The sequence below is a fragment of the Garra rufa genome, chromosome 2 (assembly GCF_049309525.1).
Source record: "Garra rufa chromosome 2, GarRuf1.0, whole genome shotgun sequence".
In the NCBI taxonomy this organism is placed as follows: Eukaryota; Metazoa; Chordata; class Actinopteri; order Cypriniformes; family Cyprinidae; genus Garra; species Garra rufa.
The window spans coordinates 32,520,785-32,541,716 of record NC_133362.1 but is presented as its reverse complement, the minus strand read 5'-3'; the positions used below and the strand labels follow the sequence as shown (position 1 = coordinate 32,541,716).

General features: G+C 36.4%; 1 protein-coding gene across 1 annotated transcript in view; it reads right to left on the bottom strand.

Annotated features, from left to right (window-relative positions):
• The window catches only part of atrn (attractin), a 93,838-nt gene that overhangs the window by 14,946 nt on the left and 57,960 nt on the right, over positions 1 to 20,932 (bottom strand). The window contains exons 26-27 of the mRNA XM_073834125.1: positions 20,834 to 20,912; positions 677 to 784 (exon numbers count right to left, since the gene is read on the bottom strand). Coding sequence (XP_073690226.1) covers positions 677 to 784; positions 20,834 to 20,912 — 187 coding nt within the window. The remainder of the gene's footprint in view (positions 1 to 676; positions 785 to 20,833; positions 20,913 to 20,932) is intronic.

Sequence of the window (20,932 nt, the reverse complement as noted above, 5' to 3'; positions counted from 1 at the left end):
GATTCCCGACCAAGTATTGAGTGCATAACTGAACATAATTATTTGAAGGTTGACTTTTTTGTATTAAAAACACTTTTCTTTTATTGGTCGGATGAAATATGCTAATTTTTTGAGATAGGAATTTTGGGTTTTCATGAGCTGTATGCCAAAATCATCAATATTAAAACAATAAAAGGCTAGAACTACTTTCAAATGTGTGTAATGAATCTAAAATATATGAAAGTCTAATGTTTATCAGTACATTACAGAAAATAATGAACTTTATTACAATATGCAAATTTTTTGAGAAGGACCTGTATATATATATATATATAAATAAAATCTCAAATCAAGGGTTTATGAATCTAAATCAGAGCAGCATTAAATCATCTCAGCAACATGTACTAATAAGAACTAATCATAAGAATCCAAGTTTCTTGTGTGTGTCTCACAAAGAGACCACAAGTGGCCTGTCCTAAGAGAGTTGCTGCCTATGTAGAGTTTCAAACGACTTTTTATTAGGCTGCTGTTTTAGAAAGCACTTGCTTATGTAGACAGCAGACAGTGATGCAGCTCACTAGGTTTTGGAACAGAGCCAGTGACTCAGCTCTCAATTCGCTCCCAACATTAACATATGCAGTAACTGCACTCCCTCTTAAAGCCACTCTGATGTCACCACACGAAAGGTCACGCTAACCTTCACATTTCCACCAATCAGGTCTGGCGGCTCCTCATCCGTCTCCAAGGCGACGTTGATGGTAGCAAATGGTCGGCTGGCCATCTGCTGCATTTCTCGCAGGAGTTGCTGAGAAAGAGAAGAGGAATATTATCCAACAGTGTTACATTCACACACAAACATGCATACAGCTCTGTGTGCTGTTAAAGCAGAGATCAATAATAAGGTGACGGTTGAAACGGCCTAGCTTGAAAGAGATGCGGGCTGAATGTAAAAGAGAGAGGACCAGATTGAAACAAGCTTGTGAGCACATAAAAACATAAAAGGACCATCTAAGAGGAAGTCAAACAAGAGGAACTGTATATCTGCACAGCCTTTTAACTGTCAGAGACTGAGAGAGTGCACTGAGAACAGATCAAACACCCATTAAGTATAATTGATGCCACTCTTTGCTTATATCTCAGGAAAATAAGGATACAAACACAGAAATTGGCACAAATCTTCCAATAAAGAAGGAAGAAAAAAAATAAAAAGGTTATATGCAGGTATGGAACATCTGATAAGTGTCAATATTAAAAATTCAAGAGCTGTGCTCAGATGCTTTTATTTTGAGATATGTCTTTGAATGTCTGTCAACAGTATAGGAAGAAAAATAAATAAATATATGAATACTGGGATTCACTTAAGAAACCTAGGAAACAGAGGCCAGTCAAATTTTTCTTCTTTTCAAATCGAAACAGTGACTGAATGGAATTTATTGAGAGACACATGACCAAACTCATACCTCATATCAGGAATGTGAGCATCACAGTTCCTGAAGAAATCACAAGTGTTGTTACGTTAACTCAAACTAGAAAACTATTAATTTAAACTACTGATCTTTTCATTAACTGAAAGAAAGCAGAAATAAATCTAAATATTAGAAAACTTAAACGTAAAGTATTTAAATTCTCATTTGTTTCATATGCTATATCCAGTACAATTCAAATAGAAAAAGGTGCATTTTTAGGTTATTGCAATGTATTATAGTGTTTTTGTTTGTTTTTATTTTGCTTGTTTTAGTAACTGGAGAGATCAACCTATGAGAAGGGCATCTGTGCCTGACCTCTGCAGAAGCATCCAATTGCACCAAGTCTGACTTGATAGACAGGAGCGTGTGCCCAATGCACAAGGGACCACCCCTTAACAGAGCAAATTAAACCCTTGCACACGTCACTTGTCGTGCAGCAAGTGGGTGAAACTGGGTGGATCTCGAACATAAGGTGATGAAAAGTGAATAATAGGTTACTGTTCGTAACCCTGGTTCTCTGTAACACCAAATTTACCCCACTTGCTGCACGTGAAGTGAACATGCTCACTGAGGAAAGATGCATACAGTGGTTTTATGCACTTGATTAAGGGGCGGTCCCTTACTTGCCATTTGGCACACACTCCAAGTCTGTCAAGCCAGACTTGGTGCAATTGGATGCAATACACTTAATAGACTCACCCAATACACTCACAGTGAGGCCCTGTAAACCAGAGGATGGTCACCTGAAAAGGCACAGCTTGACACGCCACCAAGTATCAGACCCCACACTTCAGAATGTAATACCAGCCATAAAAGAAAAGACGTGGTAACATGCATGCAAAACTTGAAAACACCTCATGCTGAATGCATATATACAGAGCCCACGAAGCTTCCGTGCCCCTAGTGAAATGCACTCTGAGGCCCTTTGGGGGCCGCACTCCCTTAGATTCATATGTCAAAGAGAGCCAATGAGAGAGGCGTTGCTTAGAAACGGGATTCCCCGTGTTGGGGAATGTCAATTGAGGAAAGATAGCATGTGCAAGGGTTTTATGTGCTCAGTTAAGGGATGGTCCCTTACCTGCCATTGGGCACACGCTCCTGTCTGTCAAGCCAGACTTGGTGCAACTGGACGCTTCTGCTGAGGTCAGGCACTGATGGCCTATTTAATAGATGGATCTCGAACACGAGATGATGAAAGAGAAAAAATTGCCTCTCAAGGGGGACAATAAATGGTAAGTAAAATAATGTTAGCGTCAAAAGTTTACATAAAAATTAGAAATGCGTTCTTGGCAACTAACTAGTAAAATACATTAAGCTAACATACAGTGCCTTGCAAAAGTATTCATACCCCTTCATTTTTTGACATTTTGTTTTGTTGCAGCATTACGTTAAACTGCTTTAAATTACTTTTTTCCCCCACATCAATCTACATCTCATCAGTGATGGGAATAACGGCGCTATAAATAAACGGCGTTACTAACGGCGATACTTTTTTTAGTAACGAGTAATCAAACGAATTACTGTTTCCCCCGTTACAACGCCGTTACCGTTAATGACAATAAAATGCGCGTTACTATAATTGACAACACTGAAGCAGTTTTCATGCGAGCAGCGTCTCTCTCAGCCATAGGACCTCTCTTTCTCTGGGGTGTGTGTGTGTGTGTGTGTTTGGGTATGTTCGGGGCTGAGGCGGGACACATAACCAGTGATGATGATTGGTGTGTCTGTAAACGTGGTGTAACTGAGAACGCGATGATTGGCTTAGATTGAGTTAATTTCCATTGTTTGCCAATCAGAGGCAGAGTAGTGCGGTTGTTCACACACAAGCACACGCACGGTCAGTCTCACACACAAATATCCACAACATCACAACGATGGCAAGTCCAACAAGTTCAAAGGTAGCTTTTGCAAACTGGAAGTATAAGCACTACTTTTCCCTCGCTGAGGTGAAAGGCAAAAATGTTTATGTAACGTACAATTTATGCCCAGGGAAAAAAAAGTCTCTCTGCGTCGGTGACAGGTAATTCTAATCTACCGAAGCACCTCACATCGTCACATGCCGCCACAAAATTAGTGGCTAATAACGCAGGTGATAATTATATTTAAAGTTCTAAACCATCTATTGTGCTTTACTGTTCCACAATAGTAATTATAATATGTTGAATTTGATAGTTGTCTCTCACGTTGTCCCACAACAACATTAAAATAGTGTAGATTAGTGTACAATGTTTTAGATTTATTTTATAGTTATATTAAATTAGATTTTTTTAAGTAACGCAATAGTTACTTTTCCTGGTAATTAGTTACTTTTATAATGATGTAACTCAGTTACTAACTCAGTTACTATTTGTGAGAAGTAACTAGTAACTATAACTAATTACTTTTTTAAAGGTACATGCCCAACACTGCATCTCATACACCATAATGACAAAGCACAAAACAGGTTTGTAACAACTGCAAATTTATTAGAAATAAAAAAACTGAAAAGATCCATAAGTATTTATACCCTTTTCTGGGACACTCGAAATTTAGCTCAGGAGTATTCATATTGCTTCTAGATGTTACTACACTCTGAGTGGAGTTAAACTGTGGCAAATTTATTTGAATGAGTATGATTTAGAAAGGCAAACACCTCTCAGAAAAGGTCTAACAGCTGAAAATGCATATCAGAGCAAAAACCAAGTCCTGAGGTCAAGATAACTGCCTGGAGAGCTCAGTGACAGACTTGCGTTAAGGCAATGATCTAGGGAAGAGTTGAGAAAAAAAATCTGCTGCATTGAAGGTTCACAGAAGCATTATCCATAATGGAAGACGATTGGAACAACTAGGACTCTAGAAAATGTCTGCCAGCCCCCATCCAAGCTGACAGAGCCTGAGAGGTGAAAAGTGAGGCAAAGAATGGCAGATAAATTGCCAAATGCAGATGTGCAAAGCTTGTCACTTCATACCCAAAAAGACTTGAGGCTGTAAAGGTGCTTCAACTATGTACTGAGTTAAGGGTATGAATACTTATGCAATGTACTTATTTCAGTGTTTTATTTTTAATACATTTTTAAAATTTGCAAATCTGTTTTTTTTTGCTTTGTCATTATTATGGTGTATGGAGTGTAAATTGATGTGGGGGAAAAACTAATTTAAAGCAGTTTAACATAATACTGCAACAAAACAAAACGTGAAAAAAGTATGAATACTTTTGCAAGGCACTGAACTAAATTACTGAAAAAAAAAAAAAAAAAACTATTAAAGAAAAACAGAAAAAAAATAAAATAAAAATGAAACCTGAAAAATATAAAAGTAAAAGATATCCTACCCATCTACCTACCCACTTCCCCACCCTTCCATCTACACATTTTAAATATAATTGTAAACATCATGATTTTTTTTTGTGTTCATTTAGTGAAAATATTTTTTAGTGAAGAAAACAGGGTTTCTAAACTACATTTTCACTGTTTAAAGTCTCTACATTAAACATTTTAAAGTTTTTGAACATCTCAAATGTCCCCACGGGATTGTCTTTTGGTCTCTGATGTTAATAATGATGAAGATGGTAATCTGAATCAGTATGTGTGTGTGAGAGAGAGACAGATAGAGCGAGCGATAAGAGCAAAACAAGCTTCTTCACACCGAACCACTCAATTAGAAATCCCCACTGCCTGACTGCCATCCCTCTCTGCAGGAACCACAAGTCATTTAATCTGTGTGTGTGTTTGTTGTGTATCTGTCCGTCCATGTTTGAATGCTCAGCCAATACACAACAGAAAACCTTATAAAGACAGAGAGCGAAAGGAAAAGAGAGACAGAGAGACAGAGAGAGAGAGAGAGAGCAAGCGCTCCAGGGAGCACAGCAACTGTCACACACATACTCACACGGTCCCATTGCAGCACATCAAAGTGCATATTTACTGATGTGTGCTTTAAACTACCGTCAGGAATATAAGGCATATCCAAAGAGACAGAGTAGAGGGGTAAAGATGGATGTGGAGAGGAGAGAAAAGAGAGAGATCTTTCAATCAACCTTCAGGAGAGAAGCAGTGCTGAATCAGATGGTAAGGTGTAGCCATGCTGAATACTGATCTGAGACAGCCTGTGTGCTCAAACACAAGGACACTCTGATATCAATTCCCACTGCGTTTCTCCCAGCTGGTCGGGATTGATGGTTTTACAGAGATTTTGGCCAATTGTCAGCTGGTCAAGCACTGGAAAACCAGCTAGGCTAACCAAGCCCAACTGTTTTTTTTTTTTTTTCAGAATTTTAGACTTGAATTGTCTTGTGGTGCAGGCGTCCCAACATTTGTTTTACACACGACTCATTTACAGGCAGGCGGCAAAAATCTTATTTTTGGTGTATCTGACTCAAATCCATTTGTGACTTGGGACCACAAAACAAGTCATAAAGGTATTTTTTTAAAACTGGGATTTATACATCATTTGGAAGCTGATGTATGGTTTGTTAGGATGAGACAACATTTGGCCGAGATACAACTATTTGAAAATTTGGAATCTGATGGTGCAAAAAAAATCTAAATACTAAGAAAATCACCCTTAAAGTTGTCAAAATGAAGTTCTTAGCAATGCATATTACGAATTTACAAAATATCTTCATGGAACATGATCTTTTCTTAATATCAATTAATTTCACAAATATAGCCGTGATACTTACGACTGGTTTTGTGAATGACGAGAATAACGCACTAATTTAAATATAGTAAATAATGCATTTAGTCAATAACACATTTCTATGGACAAAACACATCTGAATTATGGTGGTTGATTTAGTTTTACTTTATAATGGTGGCCAAGTTTTTTAATGTAATGTTTATATTTTATCTTTTTTTTTTTGCACAACTTTTGGCATAGCCTACTTTCTTCAGTATGCACATTGGGCAGGTTGTGATAACTTTTTAAAAAACTAAATACTGAAAAATAACATTTGACTTTTTAAAATCTGATTAAAGGCATAGACGACAGATTAAATGATTATCAAAATAATTGTTAGTTGCAGCCCAAATCGAAATCACATTCATATGCGTTTTGAAAAACTCTGACGCTTATGATGTCTGATGCGCCTCATGGGTTCAGCAGTGCGGCGAAATAAAGAAGTTTTCTACCCTCTGATGAAACGACAGCTCTACTCATGTCTTTTGGCATCGTGCAGACGCTAAAGTCATTAATATGGCAACCCGTGTAGATATAACGGATACTCACCACACTGTTTGAACGAACGGATCTCATTTCATTACTTGTAAAATGACAGTGGGGACAGTCAGTCCTAAAGATTGAATTGGAAGCACTGTGAACAAAGCCATAGATCGATGATTGATTATCAAGAGACAAAAAAAAAAAAAAATGCAAAAAATTGGCCTGTGAGACTGCCTGGAAAATAACAGTGTTGTATGTCTGATACATCTAATTGTCTCAGCAACAAGGTGAGAAATTCCAAGAGAGAAAGGCTACAAGTGGGAAGAACATGACAGAGAATGGGAGGGAGCCACCCAACCAACCAGAGATAAACCTGGGCCACTGTGAGAGATTAATACAGGAATATAATCCCCCAAATGAGCCGTAATCCAACTGCCTAATTATTCCCACAAGCCCCTGAGACCACAGATTAGTGGAATTAATATCACTGCCTTGCAGCAGACAGAAAGACAGAATGCAGAGTGCAAAGAGACATGTGTCTTTAGCCACAACTCATATGCTAAACCATTCAGGCACATGCATTTTAATTTTGTTTTTCAATTATTTACAACAGACTTTTAAAGGGGGGTTTGATCTAAAACACTGCACTTGACAAACACATTTTAAATATGGATATAAACAGCAAAGCGTCTACAAATGATTCAGAGATTCACAGCTAGAAAAAGGATGTGTTCCCATGTTGTACAGAGAAGCCATCCGACAATCTGTGGTCTTGTCTGTCGCCATTTCGGGTTTTAACACCTTTTGACCAAAGAATCTCCAAGACTAATTATTGGACAAGGATTTCTAAAAATCATTTTAAAAAGATTACATTTCCCCAAAGAGCAATGTCTAGTCAATGAAATATCTCAGAGATAGAAAAATGTATTATCACTCAAGATTTCTATGACCTTTCAATTAATTTATTTGACTTTTCCAGCCCTGGAAATCACCATTTTAAAATTCTCTGACATGACATTTTCGTGACCATGTGTAGCTAGATATTTGTATGCATGGCCCTGACAGCTAAATATGTCCACTAACAATTCACTTTTCGCTGTCTTAAAATGACAATTTAAAGACAAGATGTTGCCTCCAAAACAGAGATCTCCCCTGAATGCTCAATCACAATGACAATTCAAGAATATGTGAGCATTTCATTTCAGGAAAATTTTTTTTTTTACAGGTAAAGTACCAACAAATACTCAGAACTTACAATTCAAACTGCTAACAAAGCAAGTAACACAAGTTTGTTTGCATGGTTTCATTTGGTTGAGAATTTAATTTTCAAATGCAAACCCACTGTAGATTTAGGATCCCAATTAATACATTTTTAAGTCCCAATTAGTACATTTTGGTGATAGTTTTTCTAACAAAAAATCCTAAACCAAGCAGCTGTCTGCTGGTCAACAAAGCAAATATGTGTGACTAACAAGAACATGAGTGAAATCTGCAGAACTACCGAATTTAGGGCCCTATAATTAGAAAATGCAGACTGAATCACGGAATTTAGTCATAAAAATGGAATTTATTGTATAATATGGAACGTCATGGATTTTGACTGGCTGTCATAACTTATTTATATATAAATTTATATAGCCTATATTTATTATAAATTTATAACTTTATTAAAATGAAAATGAAAACAGGCAATGCTGTTTGATATATTATTTCGTTTTATTGTAATACGTTCCCTGAACTACATTTCTGTGGCTATTAATACGTTTAAATGAAAACCAAAAGAAGCAGTGGGGTTTTATATCATATTTAATCTTATTGTAAATATAGTGAGGAAAAATTTCCATAGCCAAGGCGTGCTGACTGACATTATCAAGTATGTTGTTCCAAAAAAAGCTGCGCGCAGTCCTACATTCACCAGACTATTTGCCTAATATTCACAGTACTTTAGACCATGATGGAAACACAGACAGCAATAGGTCAAGGAGAAAAAAATGTTCCTGAAAAAAAGTTCCTGGGGCAAATTGTTCCTGGTAATTTTGATAAAAAAGTGGCTTATTACTGTTAATATATACAATTATTAAATGTAATGATAGCACTACTACTACTACTACTACTACTACTAATAAAACTATTACATAAACATTTTTTTAAGGAATATTTACCAGTAAAAATTTAACAGAATTTATTTACCAGACAAAAATTTAAATGCACTCACAAAAAAGAAATATATAAAATAATAAATAAATTTTTAGAGAATCAGTTAGTGATTAGATAGTTTGATCATTCAAATTTAATGAAACCATTAAAATGTAGTGTAGAAAATTAATGGAAAACAGAATTTGAGAAAAATAAAACTGAATTTGAGAAAAATTCATAAAGCCTTAGAAATTTCATTGTTAAACTTTGTGTTAAATTGTGTAAGTTTCATTACTTCAATTAATCAGACATGGGTTTCATTAATATTTTTTTCATTTAACCATTAAAACAAATTTAATTTGTGGGAAAAAGATAACAAAATGGCCCAAAATAACCTTACACGTTATTCGTGCTACTGCGGAACGGGGGGATTTGCCGCACGCCACTGGTTAGTATTTACTATTTTTGAAACAAGTCAACAGTTCTATAAAGTCTGGCAAGATAAACCCATGCTCATTTATTGCATCAAAGCAAAACGAATTCATGCTCTGAGGGATATTGGAGCGATAAGATAAGGGAATATGGGAAAGCCTTGTATGAACCGTAATGACTAGAATGTTCTCGTTAACCATGGCATTTCTGTGCAGCGGATGTGGGCCGGCGCACTGAAGGAGGCAGGCATGCCCACATTGCTTGTCATCTTAAATCAGTCTGAAGCTGCAGCCGGTTCTTGATGGCCATGAGTGGATAAGGAAAGCTTGTGCCAATGAGTCCCGCTGGTATTTACTGAACTGTTCTGCTGTAATAACCCGTTGCCTTCACGGTGGCACAGGGATCAGTAAAGACTGGATCCATTAGAGAGAAATATTTTGATGCCAGAGCAGCAGCATTTCTAGGTATCCAATTCTCTACTGCAACAGATTGTTAAGATTAGTTCACTCGGACCATATGCTGAAATCAGTGTTTTTAGTGTCGAGTCATCCATTACACACATAGTGGGCGGGAGAGTGTGTGTTTCTCTGTTGTGTGTGTGTGAGAAACACAACTGTCTATTTTTTACTCAACTATGCAACTGTTTGAGAAAAGCAAAGACCGAATTACTGCAAAGGGAATTTTACCCCCAATCGAGAGGCGGTAAGGGCCTGACAAACTTGGCTACAACAACAGTCCAAACACACAAACACATACAGGCCTGGGTGAGTTCCCCTACACCCGCATCCCTTCATCAAACAGAAGGGGGGAGGCTGATGCAAGCGTTTACACTCAATCCTCCGAAGGAATACAGAGTGAGGAGAGAAAGGAGAGAGACTGTGAAGAAATGAAAGCTGGCGAGAGGGAGATTGAGGGAGAGGTGGAGACCAACTCTGTGCTGACTGAGTGAAAATATGGCAAAAAAACAAAAAAAAACGGATGAGGCAGTTCTTTCGCTCTTTCTTTTCATAGCAATCTCTATCCTAATCACTCCAGCTCCTCCTCTGCAAGGTTATTATCACCAACTAAAAGTATTACCTAGATGAAAAACTGCACTGGAAAAAGTTCAACAAGAATCTGAGCTTGTAAAAAAACAAAATGTCACTGAAACTATAAATGTGCACCACAAAATCTCTACTTTCAGTCAATTAATCACAACATCAGTGCACTTTTTCAGGCTGTAAAACATAGGGAAGTCATTGGCCCTCAAGAAATTTCCATTTTCTAGAAAAATGAATAAATAAAATGTATATACTTTTAAACCACAAATGCTCATCTCGCACTAGCTCTGTGTCCACAACTTCACGCATTAAGCAGTCACGTTAGAAAGGTCATGTGCGACGTAGGTTAAAATAGCCACCCAGTGTTTACAAAGCGAATGTGCAAAGAAAGTCAAACGCCCATTACAAAAAAGGTGAAACAATGTTGAATGATTTTGAAGTTGGAGAAAATTAGTACCCTCATTTTTTTTCACCAGCGTACACAGAAGAATAACTAACCCATGCGTGACCTTTCCAATGTGATTATGTAATGTGTGAAGTATGAAGATGAGCATTTGTGCTTAAAAAGTATATACAGTTGCAATTGAAATTATACAGCCCCCTTGACCTGCGAGGCATTTTGCTGCAGAGGCATCAGTACACTATTAGAGAAAGTTTCTTAAAACACATTTGAGTAATTCTGAGAACGTATGTTTATGAATAATGAAAAAAAATCTAATTGGCTCTAAATGTTCAAAATTATTCAACCCCCAAATGTCAAATTTAGTGCTGTATTTTTTTTCCCCTTTAAAACCACCAAAAAGCGCTGCTTGGAAGTGCTTCGAATCTTCTGTCACCTCTCTACTGCAATCTTGGCCCATTTCTTTCAGATTACTGATAATCTTTGGCTTTCACTTTGCCACTGCTTTCTTCAAAAATTCAACCATATAGTTTCAATGAGAATTAAATCTGGAGACTAAACAGGCCACTCAAGAACCTTCTATGAATGATCCCTGAACCAAGCGTAAGTAGATTTGGATGTATACTTTGGGATGATTGCCCTGCAGGAAAGTCCATTGATCATTAGCTTCAGACTTTGCACCAAGGTCATCACAATTCTTGCCGTAATGGCCTGATACTTAAAGGTCCACTGAAGTGCCTTGAAACACGCAGCGTTATTCTATGTGGTGACGTACTTTTAACTGAAACAAAAACATATCGCCCAGCCCCGCCCACTAATTTTGAATAGCCAATAGCGTTCCATTAATATCTGCTCGGGCAAGAGCCGTTGAGCTCGGTAAAGCCGCATTTGTAAGCTTATGACAGCCACAGACTAATAAATTACCACACAGATTCAATATGAAACTTGCTAAAACGAAATAGTGATCATAATCATGCTGAGGCTGTGTAATTTAATACATGCCGTCCGTACATATGAGCGCATATGATCCGCTGTGTAGGGGGCGGGACATTACGGACTCTAGAGAGCATTTGATTGGACAGAACGTTTGATGAGAAACTGAAGTGCACGGTGATATCATCCAAATCCTTGATTCATATTGGCGGAAGTGACGAGACTGTAAGTTTTGAATGCCCATATCTTGTAAACGCGAATTTCGTCTTTGTTTTGCAGCACACTAGCTTATAGATAACCTTAAGGCTAATATATTCATACTAAAAGCCAAAAAACTTTAATTTTGATTTCAGGGGGACTTTAAAATAATTCATGATGTCCACTTCCCTTCTTTGCTACAGTAAAACAACCCCAAAAGCAGGACTGATCCACCTCCAATTTGACTATGGAGATGGTGTTCTTTTGCTCATAAGCTTAGCCTTTATTGCACCAGACATACTGTTGATCCACAGGTTTCCAGTTTGGTCACATCACACCATAAAACATTCTTCCAGAACTCCACAAGTCTATCTAAATGATATCTCAAGTCAGCATTTTATATTCTTCTTGGTCAAGAGTGGCATTCAGCAAGATGCCTTAACACAAAAGCCATGCTTGTATTGCGTTCATTTTATATACTGCATTGAAATGTTTTTCCACCTTTCATTGGGTCACCTTGAAAGTCTTTGGCTGTACATTGCAATTCCTTAGTTGTTCTGATCAAACATTTTATGATATTGTGCTTTTTTTTTTTTCCAACACCCTCAAAGGTTTTCTGGTACAACACATTTTAAGATAAAGAATAAGGCTGCCAGCTGTGTCTCTAGAAACGTTTAGTGTCTTGGAAATATTTATATAGCCATAGACTTTCTAAAGTAATAAAATGATTTATTCTCTTTTGTGAGAGCTCTGTTGACTTTGTCATATTAGCTACTTTAAAATTCAGCACATGCATGGGCGAACTGTATGTATGTGTAACAGCTCAAGCTAATTCTGTTATCTAATAGAGCTTCTAAAGGTTTAATTGTGTTTAAAGACAATTTTGTTCCCCACCATACAAATAAGTGACTAAACAACAGCATAGTTGTTAGTATTAAACATAGCTGTGCTATTAAAAAAAACCCAAAAAAACATAGAACTTAAAAATCATCCAATATATATTGACATTATCACGTTTAATATGCCATTAATCTGTTAGTCCTTCATCTTCAGTATTTGTAAAGTACTGCAGTCTCTGGGGAGGGTTGAATAATTTCGAAAGCAACATTTTTTTTTTTTTTTTTACTAGGTAAGACCCTTATTCCTCAGCTAGGATTGTGTATAGCCCTCTGAAGCTGCTTTGAAACTACAATTTGCATGTTCAACCTGTTGATCCCCATTAAAGTCCACTATAAGGAGAAAAATCCTGGAATGTTTTACTTAAAATCCTTAATTTCTTTTCGACTGAAGAAAAAAAAACACATGAACATCTTGGGCGACGTGGGGTAAATTATCAGTACATTTTAATTCAGGAGTGAACTAATCCGTTAAGTGAAAAGCAATTCTGAAACTGAATAAAAACTAAAAACATGAACTTAAAATAATATAAAAATTGCATCATTATAAATTGAAACTGACGTTTTCAACTAAAAGTGAAAACAAAACAAAAATGAAGACAAAAAAATAAACCCCCCAGAATAATCCCTCTCTGTGAATAATCTGAATTAGCAGGTTATCACTTCTAATACAGTCTGCTGTAATCATGGGATATTTAATCATACAACCCTGAGTCACAAAGTCCCTAATTATAAACAGATAGTCATATTCATTTTGTTCATGTTCTCAAGAAGAGACGGAACAAAATACAGGATGACTGTTTGAGTATGATAGGGCCTGTTTGCCCCAGAGGAGCTCTGATCATGTAATGCTTCTCTTAATCATCTCACACAGGCGAAACGTGAAATGTGTCAAGACAAATAAAACACTAGGCGCAGCGGTGAACAGTCTGAGAAGTGTTTAGACTCCACAGAATTGACTGCAATGACAGTTCAATCTTGAGCTGGTGAGAAAAGTGGGTCCCAACTCAAACCACAGCTAAATAAAACTATAGAGAACACCCAAAGGACATTGCTTTGCAGAGGAGAGTGGTCTTGCAAAAGGAGATGAGGCTTTGTACAGGACAGCACAGAGAAACCAAGTGACTGCACTGTTTGCAAGGCCCTGCCATACATTATGAAAAATATAAAGACATCTCTCCAAGTGCCAGAGACCCCCTGCTGCCAAACCAGCAGTTTTCATGCTGGAAGTACAGCTCCTGCTCAAACCTTTTCACTGCGAGGGTCAGGATGACTTCTTCAACATTACAGAACACAAAGTCAACCAGGCTCTTTCAAGAAATAAGACATTGGGGCCAGTTGGACCCAACCTGGTCTCCCTTGCAACAGTGCAACATAACATTTACCAACTGTCCTTGGATTTTCACTATTCTGACAGTTTTTTGTCTTCGTGTACTGTTCCTCTGCTGAAAAAGCAGATGATGTTCTGCCAAAATCTCAAAAACGTACCTATCTCGGCTAAAGTCTTGACCAGCTACAGATGGTCAAGGATTTGACTTTCTTCAAATCACCATCCAAAAACCCACAAGCAAAGAGTCATTCCAAAAGAATTCTGATCAAAATTACAATGAGAGAATAATTGATGTTGACAGAATTAATTCTTAGAAGTATTCAGAAAGAATACCGACGAAAATTAATTCTGCCAACATCAATTATTCTCTCATTTTGGCTGCATCTGCCACTACAAAGACCAGCTGCAGATCATCATTACAACCACAAAGAGGACCATTAACCATCACATGCCAACCATGAATGGCATTTGTCTCCAGGACAAGCAGGACTTGATTACTAAACCCTTACACGCCAAAACTCTGTCTTCTCCCAAATCAAGACAAACTACCTGAAAACTGTTAAAGGTCATATCATAGATTTCATTACATTTTCTGCTATAGGTCCACTTACATGGCGCTTTGTACCAAAGAGTGCAAATTTAGTACATAGCACTTATAGTTTTCGGTTTTCCTCTCTTTCTCACTGACCCTTAGAATTTAAACTTGTTCATTTTTGGAAGACAAATTGAGATATTTTTTGATGAAATCCGAGAGCTTTCTGACCCTGCATAGACAGCAATGCAACCGCTACATTCAAGGCCCAGAAAGGTAGTAAGGACATTGATAAACTAGTCTATGGGACATCAGTGGTTTAAAGTGGTTCATTGCTGTCTTTGCAGGGTCATAAAACTTCTGTATTTCATCAAAAATATCTTAATTTGTGTTCTGAAAATGAATGAAGGTCTTACAGGTTTGGAACGACATGAGGGTGAGTAATTAAAGGAGAAGTTCAGTTCCAGAGAAAAAATGTACAGATAAATGTACTCACCCCTTGTCATCCAAGATGTTCATGTCTTTTTTTCTTCAGTCGTAAATAAATTCTTTTTTTTTTTTTTTTTTTTTGCATATAGTGGATTTCTATGGTGCCCCAAGTTTGAACTTCATTTAAATGCGGCTTCAAACGATCCAAAACGCGATTGTAAGCGATCCCAGCAGAGGAAGAAGGGTCTTATCTAGCAAAACGATCAGTTGTTTTTTTTTTTTTAATGACAATTTATATACTTTTTAACCACAAACACTCATCTTGTCTTGCTCTGCCTGAACTCTGTTTTTTCCAGTTTAAGATAGTTAGGGTATGTCGAAAAACTCCCATCTTAATTTCTCCCTCAACTTCAAAAATCATTTCAAAATCACCCTACATTGCTGCAGAAGTATCGACCCAGTGTTTGCAAAGTGAACATGCAAAGGAGGTCAAACACTCTTAACAAAAAAGGTCAAACAGCGATGTAGGCCGATTTTGAAGTTGAGGGAGAAAATTAGATGGGAACTGTCTTGAACCGGAAAAATACAGTTCAGCCAGAGCAAGACAAGTTGAGCGTTTAATGTCAAAAAGCATAGAAAAATCGTTTCACTAGATAAGACCCTTTATCCTCGGCTGGGATCGTTTACAACTGCATTTGGGATCGTTTGAAGCTGCATTTAAAATGCATTTTGGAAGTTGAAACTCGGGGCACCATAGAAAGTCCACTATATGGAGAAAAATCCTGAAATATTTTCCTCAAAAAACAATTTCTTTACGACTGAAGAAAGAAAGACATGAACATCTTGGATGACAAGGGGGTGAGTGCATTATCTGTGAATTTTTGTTCTGGAAGAGAAATTATCCTATAAAGACAGACTTTCATTTTTGGGTGAAAATATGTGACTTTGTAAACAGCCTCTTCCCACAAGGCATGATAAACTTTGCTGCGCTTGAGCTATGCTTTTCATTTTGACTACAATATACGTTTTAATTGCAAAATGCTTCAATAACAGACTGTTTGAAAAGTCTGCGTTTCATTGTGACAGGTTCACAAAATAATTTGCACGGAAATGTTAAGATCACACTGAAATGATCAGGGACCTTGTTAAAAATAAATATTAGCTGCTTGTTTATCTGACACTCTTTAGAAGGATATGCAGAGCAGGAAGTGCTACACACAGACAGGAACAATATAAGGTTTTACTCATTGCATCAGTTCATCTGGTGTTTAGGAATAATAATATCTAACCTTATATGCTTTGTTGACATGTTAAATGTTTCTGGTTTCTAATCTAAGCGTAGGAGGAGAAGTGTTTCGATATTTTGAAAGTTCAAGCAGGTTTTCATAATAAAATGCCTATCAAGTCAGATAACGAGACCAAAGAATTGATTTGCCATGATATACGCCTTATAACAAACAAAATGACTAACAAAACTATATATAGCTATTTAAAAAAAACAGACAGATTTGGTAACAAGTATTTGTTCTCAGTGCAAAAGGGACACACACAAACACGAGACACCAGCTATCAAGCCACCTCATTATAGCACACACACATGGACAGAGAATATCGACAGCTATTCCCACTACGGCTAATTCACAAGCCACTCTCTGTCAGTTTAATTCACAGCCTCATCAATAAAGGTGCGAGAGCTAGAGAGTGTGTGTGTGTGTGTGTGTGTGTGTGTGTGTGTGTGAGGACCAGTGACGATGACTGAAGAGGAGCTCATGCTCATCGCAAATCTTAAATCTTGTTACCTTTCTGTGTGAGGAAAACTAGTGCGTTCAGTGTTAGGAAGAGAGTAAAGTTAATTGAATTGCATCATAAATGCACATTTTTGATTTTTAACATGCTCTATGAGCACAGACACATAAATCAAAAATATTCTCCAATGCAATAGTAATTTTGTAACATATCCAGGATTCACCACTGAACACGTAGGAGCATGCAGTCTTTTTTAAATGGGAATAATAGAAATTTCACAGAGATGCCTTTGTAATATTCTTTGACGCACATTCGCAAGATTAAAGAAAATAATCAGCAGTCTGTTAGCATCAGCTCATCTCGGCTGAGTGGCCCTCATTTGCATATCTAACAATTACAGAGGATAGTCCCTGAAAAACTGATAACCCGCATCTTTGATTTTTGGGTCACAATACGTTCTCTGCCTGCAAGGCTTGTGATATTTATCACTGAAAGATTTACCTGGAAACTCTTTCAGAGCACCTCCGGAGGAATTCTGTGTAATTACTTGCACACACACACACATACACACCACGCAGAGCGCTTTGAGAAAAGGTCACTTCTGATTTGCAATTATAGTTTCGACATCTGAGCGACCCTCCGAGGGTTTTTCAAATCTTCAAACGGGACGGTGGTGTTCAAAGACAGGACATATACTTATATGCAGCTTTATCACTCACAATCATATTTAATATAATTTTTAATCTTAAATATATAAGTATAAACTAACAATAAATAGAAAATAAAAACAAGAAAGCAACAATTAAAATTTTAATAGAGACAAGCCACTAAATGGCAAATCTCAAAATTCTATTTTCATTAATAGTCTAAATTAATTATACATTTATAATTAGTGTTAAATGACAGCAAATGTACTTTAAATATGAAATAGTGAAAATAAGCATTCACAATTAAAATGAGTTTTTTTATATCCTATATCAACTGATAAATAAAAAAAAATACTATTTTAGACTGCGCAACTTATACAAAAAAATAACATATTTGAGCTTTTAATATGCGTATGTTTCCTTATTATTTTTTAAAATAATTTATACTACTAGTCAAAAGTTTATACAGAACTTTTTATGTTTTTAAAGAAGTTTCTTCTGCTCACCAAGCCTGCATTTATTTCATCCAAAGTACAGCAAAAACAGTACAATATTTAAAATATTTTTAAGCTACATTTTCAACACCATTACTCCAGATTTTAGTGTCACATGATCCTTCAGAAATCCTTCTCATATGCTGATTTGCTGTTCAAGATTTTTTTTATATATATTATTATCAATATTTAAAAAAGTGGAGTACATTTTTCAGGATTATTTGATGAATAGAAAGATACAAAGATAAACATTTATCTGAAATAAAAAAGCTTTGGTAACATTATACACTATATCATTTAAAAGCTTGGAGTCAGTATCATTTTTTGGAAAATAAATTATAAGAATTATTACTTCTATTTAGCAAGGATGCTTTAAATTGTTCAAAAGTGATGGTAAAGACATTTATAATATTACAAAATATTTATATATCAGATAAATGCTGTTCATCAAAGAAACCTAAAAAACATTCGACTCAGCTGTTTTGAACATAATAATAATGATAATAGATGTTTTTTGAGCAGCAAATCAGAATAACAGAATGATTACTGAAGGATCATGTGACTGGAGTGATGATGCTAAAAATTCAGCTTTGAAATCACAGGAATAAATTACATTTTAAAATATATTCAAATAGAAAATAGTTATTTTAAATAAAAATATTTCAAAATTTCAGATTAAATAAATTCAGGCTGGGTGAGCAGAAGAGACTTCTTTAAAAAAAAACACTTTTGACTGATGGTGTAAATTTAAATTATATTTAAAAAATAAAATAAAAAAAATAAACATGCATATTCAAGTTTAGGAGGTCTGATCCTTAACTATTAAGTTATGATTCTGATGTTTTTATGATTCTACCACAATTCTTCATAAGGTGCAAGCATAAGAAAAAAAAGTAGGACCAATTTAATGTGTTTGGTGGATTATACGAGTCCCAAATAAGCCCTCTCTGTCTGGTTGTCATTGAGATAAAAGTCATGCTTGAAGTTAAAGGGTCAGAAGAGTGCAAAACTTTAACATTCAAGACGATTCAGAGATAGGAAGTGATGTGCATGTACGCACATAAACGCGTGCTTGATTGTTGCGTGAATGAGAGGAAAAAGTGTCACCGCATTTTATTGGATAAGAGCTCTTCACTAAGCCAGATGGTGAAGAGGGTCCTTTAAAGGGCACTCACATTAGCCCTTATAAACACCCCTGCGTGGTTTGAAATGGCCTCTTGAAACCTTTCAAAACCAAACCCCTTCAGTATCTGTGGGGGCCGTAAAATCAAAGTTCATGTTCCAGTACTTTTTCTATTTATTAACAAATCTGATCACAATGTAATAAATCAATTTCTTAACTGGTGATCAACAAATCAACAAACTGTTAAAAGTATATTAACAGAAGTTTAAAGTCCCCATGAAATCAAAACTAAAGTTTTTTGGCTTTTAGTATGAATATGTTAGCCTTAAGGTTATCTATAAGATAGAGTGTTTCGAAGCAATTACAAAATTTGCATTTACAAGATATCCCTGGTGAAAAAAACAGCTAAAACCAGCCTAGTCTGGTTGGCTGGTTTTAGCTGGTCAACCAGCCTGGTTTTAGAGGGGTTTTGGACACTTTCCCAGCCTGCCCAGGCTGGTCAGGCTGGTTAGGCTGGTTTTAGCTGGTCAAGCTGGGAAACCACCAGCTAAAAGCAGCCTGACCAGCCTAGCCAGGCTGGGAGACCAGCTAAAACCAGCTACTTCCAGCTTAAACCAGCTAAGACCATCCAACCAGCCTAGGCTGGTTTTAGCTGTTTTTTTTTGTTTGTTTTTTTTTAGTAGGGATAAGCATTCAAAACTTACAGTCTCTAACTTCCACCAATATGAGATCAACGATTTTCATATATCTAACTATTACAGAAGGTTCAAATGCTCACTGATGCTTCAAGGAGGAAAAATTATGCATTAAAGAGCTGGGGGTAAAAAAACCATTTTGGAATTGGAGATCACAATAACAGATTCTGTCTTTTGGAACACTAAGTATATTCTCTAACTTCTGAAAGCCAGAACTAAATGAAGAAGATATTATATTTAGGCAAAATTAGAAAAATGTACACATCTTCATTCAGTTCAAAAGTTTTCACCCCCAGCTCTTAATGCATCGTTTTTCCTTCTGGAGCATCAGTGAGCGTTTAAAGGTTCTGTAATAGTTGCATATGAGTCCCTCAATTGTCCTCAGTGTGAAAAGATGGATCTTAAAATCATACAGTCATTGTTGGAAAGGGTTCAAATACACAAAAATGCTGAAAAACCAAATAATTTGTGGGAATTTTCTGAAGAACAGTGGTCAGTTTAACAAGGGACTCATGAACAACTATCACTAAACTAAAAAAAAAAAAAAAACTGTGGATCATTCAGATAACAACACAGTATTAGGAAACAAGTGTATGTAAACTTTTGAACAGGGTCATTTTTATAAATTTAACTATTTTCTCCTGTGGACTATATGTAAATGTATTTTATGTGAAATATCTTATTCAGGTCAGTACTAAATAAAAAATAACATGCATTTTGTATGATCCCTCTTATTTTGGTCAAATAGTTAACATTTTGCAGGTTCTGCAAGGTGTACGTAAACTTTTGACCTCAACGGCATTTCAAATACAGTTTCTAAATGTTATTTACATATAAAAATGACAATTTTGATTAAACATACACTGTAAAACCCAAAAAGTTAAGGTAACTCCAACCATTTAACAACCAAAATAATGTTTCTTAGTACTAATTTTGTAAACCCATTATAAACACTTTACTAAATTGCATAAAACCATTTAAAGCTCACAAGATATCAGTAATGCCCATTTAAAAACAAAAAAACTAAAGGTACACTGGCCAACTTATAGAGGAACTGTCCAAAAACAGCCTCTGAGATGAATCTGTCCAGCCTGACTGATAGCATTCGGAGATGCTGATGTGAGATTAATAGGATGGTTCAAAGCCGTGTCGAGCATCATGTGGCAGGGCAAGTCAATGAACTTCCACAGGTAACAAGGGAAATGCTACAGCACTGACCTCTCTGCGCCGTGATGCCCAGCAGCTCTGTTTTATCTTCCATACGACTGCTGCCACCAGAAGCAAGGACAGGAAACAGCTACACACAAACAAGACAAA